Source organism: Trachurus japonicus, chromosome 19 (genome assembly GCF_045865225.1).
Source record: "Trachurus japonicus isolate A0001 chromosome 19, Traja_1.0".
Classification (NCBI taxonomy): Eukaryota; Metazoa; Chordata; class Actinopteri; order Carangiformes; family Carangidae; genus Trachurus; species Trachurus japonicus.
Window position 1 is genome coordinate 19,029,089 of NC_140925.1, and position 19,944 is coordinate 19,049,032.

A 19,944-nucleotide genomic window follows, 5' to 3' on the forward strand; every position below is an offset into this window, starting at 1 on the left:
AACTCTTCTCAGTTGTATTTTATTTATTCAATTAGTGAATCATTGAAAAGGCAAACACTCCCCGTAAGTCCTCAAAGGAAAAAAAAAAACATATACAAAAGCTGTGACGATGTTCACTGAGACACACACACAGTAGGCCTTTGGTCACACACCTTTTTTACTGCCAGATAAGAGAGAATCCAGACAAAACTGACTCTGAGGTTAGTGATGGAAATGGGGAGAAAAGAAATTGTAAGTTTTGTTCCGTCTTCATCTGAAAGTTGTTTTATGACATTTAGTTGATCTCTGTAGAAAATGTGACTGTTGTTGAGGAACCTCAGTCAGTTTTGTCTGGATTTCCCTTTTTGGATGATGGATGGTGGTAAAACAAAGAGGCCTGCAGGAGGAGCTGGCCACCAGAGAGAATCCTCATCCTCAATTTCCAATGACTTAAAACACATTAATACAATCTTGTCAAGTCATTTAAATAATCATTTGGAGGATTTTGTGGCAGAGTAATTGTAGATTTCTCTGTTTTTCAGTCTCTGATGACCGCTGCTTTTTGACTCACTCTTTGACCGCCACATCACTGGTCTCTATGATGATCCTCAACCACATTAGATAGATGCAATCACGACAGAGCATGTACACTGACAACTCAACACTATTCTATCGTCCCTCTGTAGCACTATGACATTGAGCCAGCCAGTCCTCTATGGAAGACCAAAATGACCAAAATTAAATCTATATGAAATAAAAGTCAAAATATCTGATCTAACTGATGACCTGTGGTGTAATCCAATGCATTAAAAAATACTGTGAAATGGTATTTCAGCCATTTTTATTCATCTTCAAGATTTGATTCAATACATATTCTTGAAAATAAAAACGCTGAAATAACACTTCCAAAAAAATGTGTTTTGAATAAAAATTATTTTATCGTCTCTCAAGTGATATTTAACATTTATTTAATGCCGTTTTTATTGAATATTGGCCATTTTGGATTTCCACAGTCCCACACAGATAATTACATAGAAGTAAATAAACACTATTCTACATTGGAAGACCTGTGGACATTCCTAGTTTCCTAGTATTTAATAAAAATTTTGACTTCACAAGGGGGATTTGGCCCCTCTAGATTATCTGGAGCACAGTTAGGTTTTTTTCTTTAAAAAAAAAAAAATCCTAAAACAGCAAACTGACAAGACCTGGACTGATCGAATGTCACTACAAGGACAAAATGAAGCTGAAGACTGAATGATGTGAGCAAAGAAAAACGAGCTGTCGAGGGGGAAACAAGCCGAGTGTGTTCTCTGAGGGCCAAAGAAGTTAACACTGATGGACAGCAGCTATTGTAATGTGCACCGGCTGAACTAATGACTGCTCCACCTCCAAGAGGAAACTGTTTAACAGAAACAAAAACAGAATCAAAGACAAAAGACAAAGTCAGAAATAGTCAGATAAGCAGCAAGCTTAAATATTAGCATCTTGATAACATGCAAAGCAAGGTTCACTCCAACAGACGGGGTTTTCACAGTGTCTCATTTCGCTCCACTCGTCAGAGGATCACTTTAAAGACCCTCAGTGCTTCAAACACCTCATTACCAGAATCTGCAGGGCTTCTGGCAACTGTAACAAGGCCAATGTTGGATCTTCCTTTACGCAGTTTCTCTTGGAGATGGCGCAAACAAGCTCAGCAGCAGTTCAGCAAGTGCACGTTAAAAAAAAAAAAAGTGACACGTCTACACTGGAGCTATTTGTATACAGACAGCTCTATGTTGGTAGTAATTCACTTGAATTAAAAAAAAAAAAAAAAAAAAAAAAAAAAAAAGCAGCCACCACTATGATCCATAGAGGAGACACTGAGCAGGAAAGGTTTGTTTGGTTGAAATTCAAGGTACAAGATGACCTATGATAATAACTTGTCTCTGATGTCTGGTTTGATGTCTGATGTCTGGTTTGTCCATGAAGTCGATGGACAAACGAGAGTAAGAAAGTGAAACGTGGCCCTGACTACAAGTTAATTCACTACCGACAGAAGAGACTTGTAACGGAATAAAAGCTGTTGATAAATGCCAACAACTTCGACAGCCATGGCTCCGATTGAATGAAAGATAACAGTTGAATATTTGTGAGTTGCCTAAACTCTTTAATAATGATGACGTTAACTTGGGCTTGCACTTGGGATTGTATTCTCTCCACTGGGAGACTCCCATGTCTTCAGAGCAGGTATTCACAGAGAGAGGGCAGTTGTTTATCTGTTGTTTAAAACTGACCAACCCTCACCACAGAGCAGGAGTCCCAAACTACCCAAATGTCTAAAATAAAATAGTATAGTCTTATTAATAACAATAATAATAATAATATTAATAATAATAATAATAATAATAATTCAACACAGGAAGAGTTTGCAGTTTGGCGCAGTCAGTCCAGGCAGTGCTGACAGGGATGTTTTGGTGGCCTGATTCTTATTCTGATTTTAGGACTTTATAGGTGGGATGGGGTGTCTGGAAACAGCACGCCTCTGAAAACATCGACCAGAGCCTCGCACCCCATCCCTGTTGTCGAGGTGACGAAGGGAGGCGGGGTGGTCTTCCTCTTTTTTTTGTGTGTGTGTGTGTGTGTTCGTTTGTTCTGCACGTCCTGGGCTGCGGGCTCAGTCCAGCTCTATGGGGCTGCTGTCCTCCTGGGCTTCTTCGGCACCATCATCCTCCTCGCCTGCTCCCATCAGGCTGTTCAGCAGGTTTCCTGCATGACGCAACACAATGACCTTCATGAGTTCTAATCAAGTGCTTCCAGACCAGTCATAAAGGAGTTAGATGAGAAGACTGCTACCACTCTCATGCCTGTACAGAAGATGAGCAGCTGGGTTAGCTTAGCATAGGGCTGGAGGCAGGGACAGTTCTCCTGTCTCTGTCCAGTGACAACAAATGTGCCAACCTGCAGTTCTGATGCCTCTCTACACTTTCATGCTGCATTCACATGGAATCCGGCAGACGGCAAACCAGATGTCATTTTAGTGAATGAGAGAAGGACAGTAAACCTGGGCGAGGCTGGCAGAGACGGCAACGGTAAACAGCAATGCAATCCAAAGTTAAAATATTTTAAAGAGGAACTCTGCGGGATATTTAGCTATGCTACAATATCAAGAGCTATCAGGATTTTATGGCCATATACATATAACTATGGTGATAACATTAAATAATACACAAGACTTTGTTCTTCAACAACACGTCATCAGCATGGCAACATATCATCACGTCGTGTGTATTGTTGCAGTTGTGTTTTGCTGTTGGACAGCTTGTTTGTTTTTTGCGTTCCGTCCCATGGCTGTTCTGTTTGTCATCTCCCGTCTGCCTGATTCCATGTGAATGCAGCTTTACTCTCTAAATGCTCGTAAACAACCTAAAGCATAGTTTTATATCACGTCACAATGAATGCTTCCAAAGGCTTGTTATGACTCGGAAAACCTCGTAGTGCTGGAAGGTTTGAGTGTTATTTTGACTCTGACTCTAAGCTTCGCTGCTAATGTTCAGCTCGTGCTACGACTTGTGTGTGTGGACATGATGTAAAGCTCACTACACCTACACTACAAACTCATCTCTCCTCTGGTCGCCTACCTGATGATACAACTACAAGAAGTTGTTGTCTCTGGCAAATATATAGTTCCTCTTTTACTGTACAGATGTGAGAATGGTGTCAATCTTACATATGACTGCCAAGAAGAAAGCAGTAAGCACATAACACACTATCATCATGTACAAAACTTGAGAAGTATTCAATAAGACAAATCCCATGTATCACACATGATCTGTCCAACAGCACAGTTGAAAAGGGGCTCATCAATAATCTATGTACAAATAATGATCCATAACATGCGCTGAGATGATCAAAGCCTTGTTGCACTCACCTAGCAGCCCACCATATGATGGAGACTGTTTGGGTGGAACGCCAAAGAAAACCTGTCCTATTCTGTCGAGATACTGGGGAGGCAGGAGGAGGAGCACAGAGAGACATGGTTACAAAGTTACAAAGTTACAGTCAAAGATGTGGACTGGGTTTACATTAAATGTTAAAATGTAACTATTACACCAATATTTCAACAAGACACTTGTGGGTTTCCATCTATCTGATTTTATACTGTGGTAATTTCCCTATGGCAAAAATGAATCTCAAAAAGGTTGTTCTGCTTGGTTGGCTGACACAGTTTTAAGTATTAACAAAGGCAAATGTACAACTAACTGATAATGAATTTAACACTAATATAAATCATGATGTACTCTGGCCTTTTCTTCTGCAGTGGTTTTAGTGGGACCTTGGTTAATCAAGAGGCCACTTAATGAACCAACAACTGATGAAGCTTTGGTGAAAAGACAAAGAAAATATCTCCCTTCTAACTTGCCCCGCTATGGGTTTATACTTCTGCTCTCTCCCTCTCTTTCAAATCCCTCCATTCAGTCCCAACCTCACTGTATCTGGCCAATGACCTTTCTGCCTGGCCAATTAATTACTAGATGCCACTTTCTTAATGTCATTGCATTAGTCTGTCTTTCAGCTTTACTATTGCCCATCTCAGCCCTTCCCATCACCACAGCAACCTCCATTTAAGTCCAAGGACACGTTCCCTGCATCAAACACCCTCCGACTCTACACCACCACCACCACCACCACCACCACCAGTACCTACACTCCAAGGCATCACATCCCATCTCCCATCTACATATGGGCATACATTTATAACAAGGCTTCACATGGATGGAGACTTTTGTGAGTTGCTCTTCACTTCCCTTTGATCTCTCCTTATTGAAATTTTCACAGGGAAGGACAGACGTGCATTAATTAGGATTCTTTATAGGATTCTAATTAGGAATCTTTTCCAGGATTTCTCAAAATGTGGTTCTATATTTGCATGGAAACCCACCTACTGTCATGTTCTTGATTACCTTAGGTTAAATAATGTGCGCAGGCGTAGTGCATATAATTGTAGACATGGTGTATTCTGGTTATAGTAACATCACACTAGCTCATTTAATACATGCTTAATAAATGAAATGGTGAAGACAGAAGACCTTTACACTCACCTCATTATACATGGGGTCCCTCTTCAGGGAAGGTTGATATTGTTCACATAACACTGTGAAAACTGTTAATTTACCCCTGGAGAAAAAAAGTTAAGAAAAGTTTTAAAGACTGCACAATATGATCTTCAATCAATTTATCAACTACAAATCATTAACTGATTTATACTGATCTGTTTGTGTCAAGTATTGGAATTACAAGTTCAACAACATTTAAAATAAGTTAAGTGTGCAGCATTAAATCAAATTTAATTAAATAAAATATTTTTTCCTCACCCATCCACTGCCAGCAGCAGAAACCAGATAAAGTTTAGTAGAGGCTGGACGAAGGGAGGGCCCTTCTCTATGGACGGGTGTTTCTCTGTGTACGTGCTGAACACCACAGAAGCACTATTTTTGTTCTTTAAGCAGAGGAACCTGCAGGGGTTGGGAGGTAAGAGGAGGAAAGTACAGAAATAGAAAAAAGGTACAGACAACATGAACAAAATGAGATGATAGGAAAGAAAATATGGCAGAAAATGTGACAAACACAAAGAAATAGAGAGGGACAGTGGGAAAAAAGACACTTCAATCAAACTGCTGACAAACAGGAAATGGATACGACTGCAGGCTGGCATGCTGAAAGAGGATGTATCGGTGACTGGACATTACAGAACAACTGCTGCACTCATTTACAGGTAGGAGGTTTGACATTTGAGACGAAATTTTCAATTTCTGCAATGTAATGATTGAAAAACATTGCGCTTTAAAGGTCCAGTATGTAATATTTGTCAAGGTTTATTGGCAAAATCTGAATATATTACCAACGAATATATTTGTATAATCGCTATAAAATAAAATCTGTTTGGTTTTCGTAGCCTTATAATTCTTCTTATACATACGTATAGCAAGGGTCTCGCTTAGAGAGTGTCGCCATCTTGTGCCGCCATGTTTGTACGGAATGGAAAATCCAGCCAACCAGAGAGCACGTTTCAAGAGTTTCACGTTCATAAATAAACAATAGAATGATTTAATAGATAAATAATAGAATCTGAACACTAGATGTCACTATTTTCTTCTCATTTCACACACTGGACCTTCAAGAGCGCAGGAGCAACACTTACTGTAGGACGGCCTGCGCCACAAACATGTCGACCTCACTGCGGAAGCCTCGTGACGCCGAATACTCCACCAGCATCTGCGCGCAGCCCTCTCCATCAGACGAATGCAGGAAGTGGTAGCGAGACTCACTGTAGTTTTGCTCTGAACACACAAAAGTTCGATATTTTGACTGTTTCGGTATCAAACTCATAGCCGGGAGGACAGCTGCTGTTGTATAAGGAAGAACACATACCAGCCAGATGCTGAGAAAGAGGACGGTGGGCTATGCTGATGTGTGTCGACAAGCACCGTGATGCGGCTGGTGTGTGGATTCACACAGTAGGCTTGTTATTACTACCTTAATACTGATTTAATGGTTCTCAACTGTTTCAAATATATATTCAATATAAATATATCAAATAATTTGTGTTATTATCGTCAATACAGTATAAAATGGATTATTAACTGATTACCTTTCCACAAGGTGACAGCTAGGAGTTGGTGTAGTTTTGGGTGACCCAACTTGCCGGAGCCTCCAGTCGACCATTTCAAGGCTCTGGAAACAAACGCTACTCTCTCTGGGGAGTTCTGGTCCATCAGGCTGAACAGCTTAGCCAGGCTTTCTGCTCAACAAACAAACAAATCACCCCAACAACATCAGAGGACGTCCCTTCTGATTCGCTGTCCTCAAGGAAGGTTGACTTCCCTGGATGTCATGAGAGTCTGAGGCTGAAGCATTTATCTAGAGAAGAGGTGTCACAAATAGATCCAGCAGAGCGGAGCAGGATCAATGCCAATCAGAGGTGTGAATGTATTGGCTATACATTCAGGTCCAGTCAGGTTTCTCCATTTGGCTCTATTGCAGCCATTTTATGCCAAAATAAAACAAACCCTGTCATCGATTGTCACTCAATTGCCTTATTATGATGTGAAAACAGTATTTTAAACAAATTTTTTGCAAATTCATTAAAAAAGGAAAAACTGAAACATCACATTAATTCATTCATTTGCCGTCACACTTGAAATTTTGCCCAGGTGTCTCCCATTTTTTTTGATCATCTTTGAGATGTTTCTACACTTTGACTTCACTCCACCTATAATAGATACAGCTGAATGGACATGATTTGAAAAGACGCACTCGTCTATATATAAAAGGTCTCACAGCTGTCGACGCATATCAGAGTGAAAGGGAAGCGATGAGGAGGAAGGAACTGCCAACAGAGACCAGAGGGTGTTGAGGAACAGGTCTAGGGACGGCTACAAAACAAGTTTCTTTTGCACGGAAGGTTCCCTAGATTACAGTCTTAATAGTTTTAATAAAAACAACCAAGATTTTCCGAGATCTGGCCGTCCAGCCGAACTAAGTGATTCAGGAAGAAAGGCCTTATTTAAGAGAGATGAAAGAAGCCAACGGTCACCATGGCTGCCCTCCAGAGATCATGTGTGGAGATAGCAGAAAACTTCCGGAAGGACAACTGTCATTACAGCCCTCCACCCATCTGGGATTTATGGCAGAGCAGCCAGACAGAAGCCACTCACTGAAAGTCTGTAAAAAAGCAGCTGAAGGACTCAGACTGTGAGAAACAAGGTTCTCTAGTCAAGACTGATCGATTGTTCTATCTATCGATCTGGTATCTATCTATCTATCTATCTATCTATCTATCTATCTATCTATCTATCTATCTATCTATCCAAAGTGTCGAAAAATCTTGGAGATGATCAAGAGAAACAGAAGGCACCTGAGCAAAATTTGAGGTGTCATGAAAAGGGATCTGGATGTTACTGAATGATCTGAATATGATATTTTAAAATTTCCCTTTTAACAGACAAAATGTGAAACAATCAGAGGGGTCTGAACACTTTCCTAATGCACTATACACACGACCAAGGTTATCTATCTTGCTGTGACAGCTAGGTTTTTTTTTTTTGGGGGGGGGGGGGGGGGGTATTGATGGTGCAAATAACAAGTACAAATTTCCCACTGCAGCTCAGACTTTAATAATGACATAAATCCAGAGGACAGCAAATGTGCCTATCCACCCTGTTGCAGATTTTCCACACAGTCTTGTAGATGAATCTGTGTTTTCAAAGTTAAAGGTCGATACTCACCTAATATTTCCTCTTCAACTTTTGTCTCAGATTTCTCTAACACTTCCAGCACCAGCATGGACAGGTCTGCTGCACTGTTTTGCTGTAATTCACAACAAATTGTTTGTATGTTTTTTCAAAATCTGTATCAGAATTTACAGACACACATTTAGAAACATAAATTCTTAGCTTCTGTAAAAAGTACACAAAGAACAAGTTTCTTTCACTCGCTAGATAAAGGCTGAAAACCTGCTCTTGCTCTTGTAATTGATAAGCCCAATCACTAATATATTGTCCTTATCACCACTGCACACTGTTGAAAAAAATGAATCTCAGATACTCAGTTTCACTTATTGAAGACATTAATAGTACTATACAAATGATACCACAATAGGGGGAAATGAACACAGCCTCCCAGAGTTGCTTTCTAACTTAACTCCTTAACTTAATTTTGAGCAGAAATCAAATGTTGCATATACCTGGTTATAGCTGAAGAAGAGTAGAGCACCATTGTACATCAACTCCCTGGCCTCAGCATGTTTTGCCTGTGACATGTACCTGATGGAAAACAGAAGTGTTACAGATCAAGTTCAATTTAAGACTATCAGATGCATGAAAGCTGCTTTTGCGTCACATATACAACAAGGGATCAATGTGGATGTTACAATGAGTATAATGCCTTTGACCAGGTGTGACAGGAGTTCAGGGGTGAATAAGGCAATTGTGACTTTTAGCCATGACATGAAGCAAGCCATTGACCACACTGTGGTATTGAGGAGGTTTGACTTTGATTTGATTTGGATTAGAGCAAACCACCTTTTTTAATGGAACTTTATTGGGAGGTAGATTTCCAGTCAGATTGGCAGCACAATGGATCCGTGCATTACCCCCAACAGCGCCCAAGTCCGTGGGAGTAGATGTGCACACCAATAAGGGTGTGAATGTTCATTAGTGAGACACACACACTCACACTGGACAATAGAGCAACCATGACGTGGCTTATTCTGGTTTCTGCAAATGTGACCAATGGTCATAACAGCGTTGCCACTTCAGAGTTACGACAAAACAAATGAACTAAGTAGAAACACGTCTAACCACCTTAGTCCAGGCTGCGGTGGTGCAGTGTGGCTAAATGCTAACACAGCTGGACAGGTTCAAGACACACGTTTACTAGATACAAGCAGTTAGCAAAATGATTATCTCCTATATTCGGATATTTAGCGCTTGGACATCTTTACCGATATAACACAAAGACTCGAGCCCGTTTGAATGTCTTGCATTCACAGGCAAGCTAACTCTAGGTCCGCTATCGTTAGCTGTTGGCTACGCTGCTAACTCCTAGCCTGCTATCGACCCGTTGGTAGCCGCAGATGGACACCCCAGCTGTCCAAACAAACAGACGGATCGACACGAGTGGGCGGATCCGTGGTGAGATTCGACCAATCAGAGACGGGCAGATACGGCAGCAAGGTTGACAGCGGAATGATCTGGAACAGGCAGGCCCCAAAGCCAAAATGACTGTATACAACTGCAGTTACGGACACGAAACGATGCCTTACCTAAAAAATAAAGTCCTGTACATTTGGTGTGCTTCATAGTAATCCCCCTTTTCCACACTGGCTCGCAGTTTTCCTTCGACCCTCTGGACGCCTCCGCGGTTTCTGGCACTGGAGCACCTCAGAGACTCCTGCTCCGACATCGTCGTTGCTCCGCAGCAGCGCTGTCTCACTCCGAATGTTGACACTGAGAAACCGGAAAGCCTTAAACAGAGCGGTCCCTCGTCGCTTGCCGTAGCCGGTGAGGCGTAGTAGTAAATGGGTGTGTGAGCACGGGAATAAAAGTTCACGCAGCCTTGTGACTAGCAAATCACCCTGAATGCAGCATGGGGGTGTGAGGAGTGAACACGGGGAGATAAGATTACTAGTAGTGGCAGATAGAAGATAGGGGGTCACGGTCATGTGTTTTTGTGAGGTTTGTTTGTCTCTCCCTCGAGTCAATTCTTGTAGGTTTGCCCTTGTTAGAGAAGAGCCCCAACCTCATAAACACAAAAAGGATCTTAAATTAAAGATGTGTGGATGTGTGAATGTGAATTTAGGATCTGAAATGCAAAGGATTTTTCGCATTTAAAATAAGAGATAATGGTCAATACAGAAGTTTTCCCTTAATTAATTACAGTTGTAGCTTCTTCATCTAGCTTTCAAAGAACATATTCATGAGATCTGTAATACCACCAAGTTCCAGCTTTAATTCTTTATGATTTAATGTCATATTTCGATTTAACTACGGTTACCCAGAGAAAGACCAATTAAAACAAGAATAGTTAGTATGCAACATTTGTTGATATCCTATTCCTTAACTAAAGCCTCATTTCACATGACCCTGGCTGCCTGGGAAACACCCACATTTTTCAGATTTTATGTTACAAGTTTGTAATGCTATTAACTGAGGATTAACTCTTGGCATTGTAAACCTTCAGTGTTTAAACTGGGCCATGGAGGCAATTACATCTATTTATTGAGCCAGATAGGTGAGGTCAGGTGTCAAACAATAACACCATCATGGCCTTAACATTTTGGTTACCAGATACCGTCAAATACTGTTCTGAAATCAGGTAGATCACTGTGGGAATAATGCTCTAAACTGGAATAACCTGGTGCAGCTTAGTCTTGGTGCACAGTAATAACTTCTTCCTACAAAAGTGTAGAAATTGTATATAGTACAATTGGACAAATATACACTGATTTTTATTTTTTGATAATTAACAATACATAAATATTTACTGGGCTCTAGAACAGTTTGTTGTTTTGGAGAAATGTGCCAAATTACACAACTCAGAAACTCAAACAATTTTACCTAACCTAAAAACTACCAAGGTTATTATTCATAATTTCCAGAATCATCACATTGACGGTGGAAAAAATGTTTTTTTCTGTAATGTGCAGTGGTCTGTTTTAATACAAGCGGATCTTTATTTTATTTATTTTGGACTTTATTTTGCTTTCTCTTCATCTTCCACTGCATGAAATAATATATTAATGTGGATGTGAATAAAATATGTTATTCTTCTTGAATAAAAATTTATATTCAAGAAGAATAACATATTTTATTCACATCCACATTAAATCATTGCAAATACACTAAGCCAAAGCTGCAGTAGTAAATCATTATTTACAATATATTACAGAAATCAAAGCATTATATTATGCATGTAAAGCATTTGACCATTTGAACTGTGCTGAAGGACTGTATTTTTGAAACTTGAGAATGTGAATTCAAATTTTGCATGAATGTACAGTATTCAACCAAAACATGATAGGAAATAATGGCATAGGCTAATCCAACAAATATGTGAGTCTTTCATTATTGTTTTTAATGTTTATTGGTACATTGTCTGATTATTTATCTTTATTAGTGACAGTCCATGGTTGTTTCCAGTGCTAGACAAACCTGTAGCTCTCGGAGTACCCAGAGTATACCACTAGGTGGAGACAAAGACTACTACATACTTTTAACTGCATACCTCCATCGTTTATTTACTCGTCTCCTGAAATTGAAGAGTGTACATTTATTGTGCTGGAGTAGGGTAGCTTTATGTCTGACATGTGCCAACACAGCTCCTCTCTCCTCCTGTATCCTGCTGAAGAGGAGCGGCGGCGGTGAACCAGTGAGGAGGAAGAAGGTGATGTGGAGGAAGTGGGTTTTACGTCCCACGCAGAGGAGGGTTTTCCGGTTAAAGTTTCCTTTGTGATTCGGAAGTGGCAGTGTGATGCCAAAGCCGTTTATCCTCACAGACACCGCACACAAAGTGGCGACCATGATAAGTAAGCGAAAAATACACTCACCCAGTAGGTAGCTCCAGAGCATTTAGCTTGTTTGTGTTAGCTTGACAACAAAACCACCGCTATGCCAGACGGACTAGCCGAGCAGCTAGCTATCCCGCTAGCGGGTAGCGGGGAATGCCTGTCTGTTGTAGCATGCTAACGGTGGCTAGCGGGCTAACTTGGGGGGTCTCTCTGTCTGCAGTGGTGAGGTTAGAGATGTATCACAGGAGCTAGAAATAAGCACGCTAATCTGTAGTCGGTAATATTTCGCGTTTTATTGTGTCGTACGCGATTTTTACACTGTAGTCTCACTTTTTTGTTTAGACTGTTTAGGTTAACTCCCACCCCCAGACAGGCTAACAATAGCTTAGCAGTGTGTCTGTGTTTTGGACAGTGACAGCTGTAGGCTGCTGCCCCATGACATCTGTGAGGAGGCCTCCTGCTGCGTGGATCCGACTAGATCTTATTAATGACTTCTCACGATTATTTCCAGCCTCTTATGTTCGCCACTTAGAGAGCCACATTTTCACATGGCTACAGCTGTTCATGTACTTGTGCTGCTCACCATCACAATCTGGATGGAGGAGTAGGGCACAGGGAAGGACTGGGGCAGTGAAACTGGTTTGAGCAGATAGTTCCTATTGCTGATGTTTTCTGTTTTGTTTTTCCTCAACAGAACCATTCAAAGCTCTGTCCTTCTGAGATGGGAAAACGCCCCTTCAGGATTTTGTAACACAGGTAAGCAAACAAGCCTAGACTCCCACCCAGCCTTAGTTTACAGCAGAGTAGGTGCAGGAACTGCATCCTTCACCTGGGCTGCTGCCATCTGAGGTGTTGCAATTCTTGGTTGTGGTTTTCCTGTGTCTGACGGTGAAGAAAGCATGACTGTCAGCAGGTGTGTGTGTGTGTGTGTGTGTGTGTGTGTGTGTGTGTGTGTGTGTGTGTGTGTGTGTGTGTGTGTGTGTGTGTGTGTGTGTGTGTGTGTGTGTGCGCTAGTGTAACAGTGATACACATCTGAAAGGCTAGTGTGGGCGTGCAGTGAGGAATGCTGGAGTACTTTAGTATCTCTGTGTAATGCATTGCACCAGAACAGTAAACACTGCAGGTTAGGACAGTAGCAGTTTGTTGGGAAAGTTAAGATGAAGCAATTGATGTTGCGGTGAGCATCCCCCTGAATATCATGGCCACTGTAGTGTGTATGGGCTGTGTTAGGTCAGAGCCCATGAATTTGGTATCTTTGTATACATTGCGGAAATATAAAGACACAAATATACTAGTGTCATTTCATCTTGCTGACAGGAAACATGCTTTTCAAAGTGGTGTTTTGCATGTGTCAGAGATCACATGCTGGCACCGTGACATCACAGTAGCTTGCACCATCATAAAGCGCACACTCTGTCCTAGATACTAGTAATGCATTATCGAGTGTTCATCAAAAGTACTGAGTAATTTCCCCACAGAAATATTTGTCATACTGCATCAGTCTGAGATGCTTTTTGATTGAATATTCATGTTATGTGCTTCCCTTCCTGGATCAATTTCCTGGTTTGACTTTCTCAGTCTCAGTGGTGCGGCTTGTGTGAGTCTGCGCCAGACTTTCTTGGTTATTAACATGTGATTTCACAGTTGTAACACGATGATGTGATGTTCAAAATCGCAATTTTGTGTGCTTTTGCTTAGCACTCTTCTTTGACTGTAGTGGAGATGGATTAGCTTAAATACCAGAGGATTTGCCTGTTGATGCTTTCATCACACGACAGCACAATGGCAGACTATTTGACTGAAGGATATCAGATGGCATAATATGTAAACACGGTGGCGTAAGATGTCAAAGTGTTATGCAATATTATTTTCTGAGTATGTCTTTATCACAAATGCTCATTTTAGTTTAAATATACCATGGCTGTGGGTATATTATTTGTCCTGTATGGATAATGCTACTCTGAAACCCATTTAAAGAAACTCACAAAGCTAACTTGGGGCAGAAAAGTTAAAAAACAATCTCACAGAACATGTTAGTACAACTGGGTATTGAATGTCAGTAGTTGTTTGTTTGGTGCTGGCTGAAATGCCTTCATTAGGCGTGTTTCCACAGCAGGAGGTTTCCCTGGGGAATAGGAACCCTTTGAAATTACCTGTATTTCTAGCCCGAGAAAGATCCGTGCCTCGGAGGCTGCAACTTCTGAGGGTTCAGGAACTTTCAGGGCGGGACTTGCTGCACTGAAAGCTGCCGATTGGTCAGTTGTACCAGTGTTAATCAGGATGGATCAACACAAACAAAAGGGCTGTGACCTCCTCCATGATTTGCATTACTGTGTCCAACAGTGGCACAAATAAAACATTCCATCCTTTAATAAGTTTTTATCACTCTGTTGGACATCTGTGTTTCTCTGACGCTCTTGGCCGGACACAGGATGTCTGCTGATGAGCGCTGTGTACTCAGTTGAACTAATACCAGCCATGCATGCCCCAAAAGTGTGAGAAATGTTGGTTATGTTTTTATATTTTGTATGTACAGTTGATTTAACACAAAATTATACACACTTCCTACAGAGGGTATTTCCATTTACCTCCATTCTGATAGATCTGCAGGTGCTGTCATATATCTGGTGAAGAATATAGTCTCATGTACTAACAAGCTGCAAGCATTATAAAAGTGTCTAATGTTTATAAATTTGACACCATAACTATTGCATCCCGACATCCTGAGGCCAATGACATAAAGAGCACATTTGGTGGGTCATGTGGTTAGTGTGCCTCTATTCAGACATGTGTGCGCCGGCATTTGATTGTGAGAGAGAAGAGTGACATCTCAGACAACACTGCCTCATTGTTTGCGGCCCCACTGTGCAGTAATGACAGAATCCCCATCAGAACCCCACGGCTTGAAAACACATATTTGCAGAGAGAGCAAGAGAGAGATCAACACGCAGCATAGCGGCAGGCCTGCCTTTGTAAACAACAATTAGCAACCGGGCGCCCGAGCTACTGGGCCTGCTCAGCCCAGAGGAGTGTTTCATGAAAGGATGATAACCAGTTACACCGGGCGCGCTCCAGTAAAGCAGGAAAATCTCTTCCATAAATAAATTTGATGCAAGTTCCAGTGGAAACATAACCCTTCAGACAGTTTAATCTCAGACAGCTTTGTGTGTGCGCTTAACATGACTTCATGCTTAACCAGTTTGTATAGCAAATGCACCTGTCAGTCTGAGACACAATGTTGTTTCTATTGTTCCTCCCCAACTGACTCTCATAACTGTGGTACTGGACATGTGAATTGTACATCATGTCAAAACTTTGACACCGTTAGTGGAAGGCCTGGGCAATAATTCAATAATAATCTGTGTCATATTTGTAAATGTGTCATTGATCAACATTTTAAGCATAGATAATAGTATGTATGGTGGCTCCTGCTGTTAGCTCACTGTCACAGACATGGGGACACACACAGTGTTACTGTACTACACTTGTAATGCAATATACATGTTTATATATATTATATTCATGTTTATATATGATACCTGTTATTTTCCTATTATTCAGATTCAGATTCAGAATGCTTTATTTGTTCCAGAAAGGCAATTCAGTTCTTACAGTCACCAAATTAACAAGACAAATATTTATAGTATCAAACAAGGGAGCAAAGTAGTATGTGGCAAGTAGGGAATAAAAAAACTAAAATATGCAAATAAACTCAAATAAAAACCCATAACAGCAAGGTAAATAAATAAAGTGCCTAATTATATGTTGTTGTGAAGTAGACTATTCAGCGCAAACTGTACTGTAAAACTGACTAAATCAGTTTTTGACATGGAAACATGGGTCTGTTTTTTTTTTTAAGAAAATATATATTGTGTCTTTTAATTTTTTGATCAGTAATGCAGCAAATTCTCATTTATATGTTTGCAAAATTGCCGTATGGAGTACGGTACATTGTGATCAGCAGTGGGCTTTAGAAATGCTGGTACGTCCATTACCTTGGACAGAGCCAGGTTAGCTGTTACTTGTGCTAAGCTAAGTGAACTATATGCTGGTTGGTTGTAGCTTTATTTGTAGACCTTTCACAATGAATTCTGAGCAAGAATGTAAAGGAGTGTATTTCCCAAAATGAACTATCCAGGCTCATTTTAGCCTGATAACATTTATTCCAGGTCAGCTTTACTGAACAGTTTGTGTTGTTAAGTTCACTCAAGTCAAGCTTTTCACATTGAGCGCCATTTCAAATGATCAAATCTACCCCAAATTTTTCCCAAGGGGGCCAAATTGTTCTTGCAGCCAGACTATACAGACCAGAATACAAACACACAAACATGCTTTTTTTTATGACTTCCTCTATGAAGCAGCTCCAACTCTGAGGGAAAGTTGTCAAATGAGTTTAATATATGGAAATCACACTGAGGTTGTTAAGAAGCAAGAGAGAAAAAAAATCCATAAAGAGAGTTCAGCCTTTCTAAAGCAGCGGCCACAGCAACAGTCGTAAAAGCTCAAACATGCAAATTCTTCCCTGATGGCTGATTTAATCCCCCAGTCTGCGACCTCACATTCTTCCTCGTTTTTGCAGTTGCTTGTGCTGTGAGTAAGAGACGCAGAGAAAGAGAGAGAGAGAGGTGCTCAAATGTCTGGGAATAACTTTTTAACTTGTCGTAGCCTGTAAAAATGCCTGAGGTGCTGTTTTCTCTATTATGCCATTGCCTTGTAGAATACTCAACTCTGGTTGGTCAATAAAGATAATGTGACATTTCTGAACACTCAACACTTGTGGAAAAAAAGGGAGGGACTGGAGATTAGATGGAAGGGTATATTTACCAAATTAATACCATCCCCCATATAATGTTACTGCCCTTTACACCGGAATGTACAATGTATACCTTTGCCAAGGCTCATTTTCATAGGTGCATCTTTGCATTTTATTCCTGTGAAATGGCAAATGGCTGGAAACACTCAGCTCTAACACAAACATTATGATGTGCTCCATAGCTACATTATAAAGCTGGATACCTGTCAGTGAACGCAACACCAGCTCTGTGACTACAGCCATCCGCGCTGAATCATTTTATTTACATAAGTATTTCCAGTTAATTCTTTGTAGGTGTCATTGGTAATATCACATCTAGCATTTCAATGGGTCTTTAAACTGTTGCTGTCCTTGTTTTTGTCCACAGGTCTCTCTGTCACCCTGGCAACGTTACACCCACAGACGGGGGAGGAGCCGAGTCCTGGCAGCATGGAAGTGGCCGGGGCGCCAGGCTCAGCCCCAAGCCCTCAGAGCGAGTCAGTGACCAATGAGCTTCAGGAGCTGTCCCTTCAACCTGCGCCCAACCTGCTGCCATTACAGGAGCGCAAGAATGGTGAGGGGGGCGTTACGTGCACACTTGTCTTTTGTTCACCTTTCAATCACCAGCTGGTTTTGTTGTGATTTTTGGATCGATCGGTCAGAGAAGCCTTCACACAAAATGTTCATCCTGCCTGCCTCAGTTTTTGCAGTGGGTCCACTCCAGGGAGACACTTGTAGCTCCCCAATGCAGAAACTACAGTGTTTTAGCTCCCAGAATAACCTCTGTGAAAGTTTTTGATGCAGAGCTCTTATCGATTTGAATGCAGCTTTAGGCAGATGAATATGAAAACTGTATACATATGAAAACTTCAAGTCCACAGTACTGGATTTACATAATTTTCCCAAACTTTCTCACCCTCTTTGTTGATGTTTTTCTTTTTTTACATAACAGCCATCATTTGGTCAGGACTGGGACAGACAGCCTGGTTACTTTGCAAAACCTCTGTTCTGGTAGAAATGACTTTACTTAAAGGGATAGTTGAACATTTTGGCAAATTGGCCCATTGCCACAAGTCACAACTTGAGAGCGTTTTGGAGTTGTTGGATTGTGTATTTGATGAGTTTGATGAGGGAAACCAAGAAATCCCATTAGCCTCTGTAGCATAGCTCTGAGCAGCTTGCGGCTCTGCTCCGCCGTTCTAAAAATAGCTTGCACCGACAATAAAAGGTAACAAACTTACTCCTAAAACTATAGGGATTATGGCAATGGGCCCATTTGCCAAAATGTTGAACTATCTCTTTAATTTGTGGATCATCCTATGCAGGCTTTTATTGAGACTATGCATGTGGGTATGATCTCTTCTCATTCAGATGATAATGATGATTTATAATCAGGTGATATACAGCTATCTAGCAGACATGTAGAAACATTGTGTTGTTGCCCTTTTGCCCTTCCGTCTGACTATGGCGGCTCTCACCCATAAGTTTGCTCTTATTTTGGTAAAGTAAACCACAGAGACACAGAAACTCATTTGGCAGATACACATTGTTTTGAAGAAGGCAAAGACTCCAACTTTGTCCAATACCTTATTTGGATGTCGGACATCAAGGATGAACTTTTTTTCCCCCCTAGACTAAAGAGACCGTTTTTTGTCTGAGCTACCGTTCGAGTGTGTAGCGAACACTGTTCACCATCACTCTACCTACTCGGCAGACCTGTTTTCTTGCTGCCCATCTCAAGTGAATATTTTGGCGTAGCACTCCTCATCCTTCACAGAGGTGGACTCTTTCCAATATAAATTCCTCCAAACTAAAAAAAAAGTGTGCATGCAGAACGTGTTACGTAAGTTGAGGCCAAGTTGAAAGTGGGAAAACCCACTTATCTGAGAGGCAGAAGTTAAATGTCAGATGTGTCTGTACGTCGTGTTCATTTGTCAGAGGAGAGCTTACCTCACCACAGAGGGCGTTCAAAGGCGAGAGAGTCATAGGGATTTAAGTGCTCAGGTGTGTGTGTGTATACAGGAGGCTGTCTGCGGCGAAGTCTCTATAAAGTAGGAAGTAAAGAAGATGCTGTAGGTAATTGGCTTGCTCCTCTGCACTGACCTGCTGTTACTGTAGATTAGAGTGTGCTGCACGTTTGCTGCTTAAGACTCTGTAGGCCTTTTTGTGTCTGGAGTTAGCATAAACCACTTCGCGGAGAGAACGTGCATCACCTTCCTCAGGGCTAAGTCGTCACCTAGTTAGAATATTTGCTTTGTTGAGGGTCACGTGAGTCGAGATCCCTCAAGTAAAAGTCACAAGCACTTAAAGATAGTTTGTTTTGTTTGTTGGACAGCTTTGTCAATTGTCACCATGTCTGACATGAGCTGCAACTGACAACTGATACAGGACACAATATCCTCTCTCTGCTTTTAATGAATGGGTGAATATGGATACAGGGTTGAAATAATTAGAAGTCAGTTAATCTATAACACATATAGAAACTGTTAATGCAAAGTTGTCAAACATTCAGGCTTCTCAGATGAATAGATTTGCTGCTTTGCTCTGTTGTATATCGTTGTGTGACAGCACCATAAATCGCCTTGTTGTTAAAAAGTACAACGAAGGGGCATCGTTTAGCTCAGTTGGTACAGCAGAGGCCCCATATGCAGAGGCTACAGTCCTCGCTGCAGCCGGCCCTGTATCGAATCCCAAGTGAGGCAGCCCTTTGCTGCATGTCATTCCCACTCTCTCTGCATCCCATTTCCTGTCTCTGTCTCGACTATACTATCCATTAAAGGCGAAAAAACCCAAAATATACCTTAAAGGTAAAGTCTGGAGTTTTGTTTGTTGCAGTTTGTAAACAAAACATTCAAGCTGGGCCCCTCCTCTCGGGCTCAACTGTGTAGCCTCCTGCCCCTGACAGCAGCAGTAGTCAGGACCGCAAAGGAAATACAGTCAAAGTGAAGCGCTGGAGCCGTGGGCCGATACCCGGCCGTCACCAACAATGGGAGTCTCCAGTGTTTTGCTGTAATGAGCAGGAGGGCCATTGTGGTGAGGTGGGAAGCGGGTGTTAGTAGCGGATGCTAACCGCTACCGCTAGCCGAAGTTAGCATCGGGCATCAGCGCTTCACTCAGACTGCAT

The 19,944-nt window shown here is 41.4% G+C and overlaps 2 protein-coding genes across 4 annotated transcripts in view; one reads left to right on the forward strand and one right to left on the reverse strand.

Moving 5' to 3' along the window:
- Positions 1 to 2,597: 2,597 nt before the first annotated feature.
- On the reverse strand, positions 2,598 to 10,032 carry get4 (guided entry of tail-anchored proteins factor 4). The gene is made up of 9 exons (XM_085761983.1): positions 9,785 to 10,032; positions 8,705 to 8,783; positions 8,247 to 8,328; positions 6,611 to 6,760; positions 6,161 to 6,299; positions 5,334 to 5,474; positions 5,061 to 5,136; positions 3,890 to 3,962; positions 2,598 to 2,727 (listed from the first exon to the last, which is right to left on the reverse strand). The coding sequence occupies exons 1-9, from the start codon at positions 9,922 to 9,924 to the stop codon at positions 2,636 to 2,638; spliced, it is 972 nt and encodes a 323-aa protein (XP_085618109.1). The 5' UTR covers positions 9,925 to 10,032; the 3' UTR covers positions 2,598 to 2,635.
- Positions 10,033 to 11,736: 1,704 nt separating this feature from the next.
- Positions 11,737 to 19,944, forward strand: part of mrtfab (myocardin related transcription factor Ab) — a 45,042-nt gene continuing 36,834 nt past the window's right edge. Inside the window, exons 1-3 of one of the 3 annotated variants that reach the window (XM_085761934.1) lie at positions 11,737 to 12,046; positions 12,723 to 12,784; positions 17,209 to 17,394. In XM_085761934.1, the coding sequence (XP_085618060.1) occupies positions 17,271 to 17,394 (124 nt within the window). In that variant the 5' untranslated portion in view covers positions 11,737 to 12,046; positions 12,723 to 12,784; positions 17,209 to 17,270. The remainder of the gene's footprint in view (positions 12,047 to 12,722; positions 12,785 to 17,208; positions 17,395 to 19,944) is intronic. The other 2 variants (XM_085761932.1, XM_085761930.1) reach the window with 2 other exon arrangements.

Coding starts and splice junctions, on each gene's coding strand:
- get4 (XM_085761983.1), bottom strand. CDS start 9,924: ATGTCGGAGCAGGAGTCTCTGAGGTGCTCCAGTGCCAGAAACCGCGGA. Junction 6,300..6,610: donor AGCTGTCACCTTGTGGAAAG/GTAATCAGTTAA, acceptor TTGTGTGTTCAG/AGCAAAACTACAGTGAGTCT. Junction 3,963..5,060: donor GGGACCCCATGTATAATGAG/GTGAGTGTAAAG, acceptor CTGCCTCCCCAG/TATCTCGACAGAATAGGACA.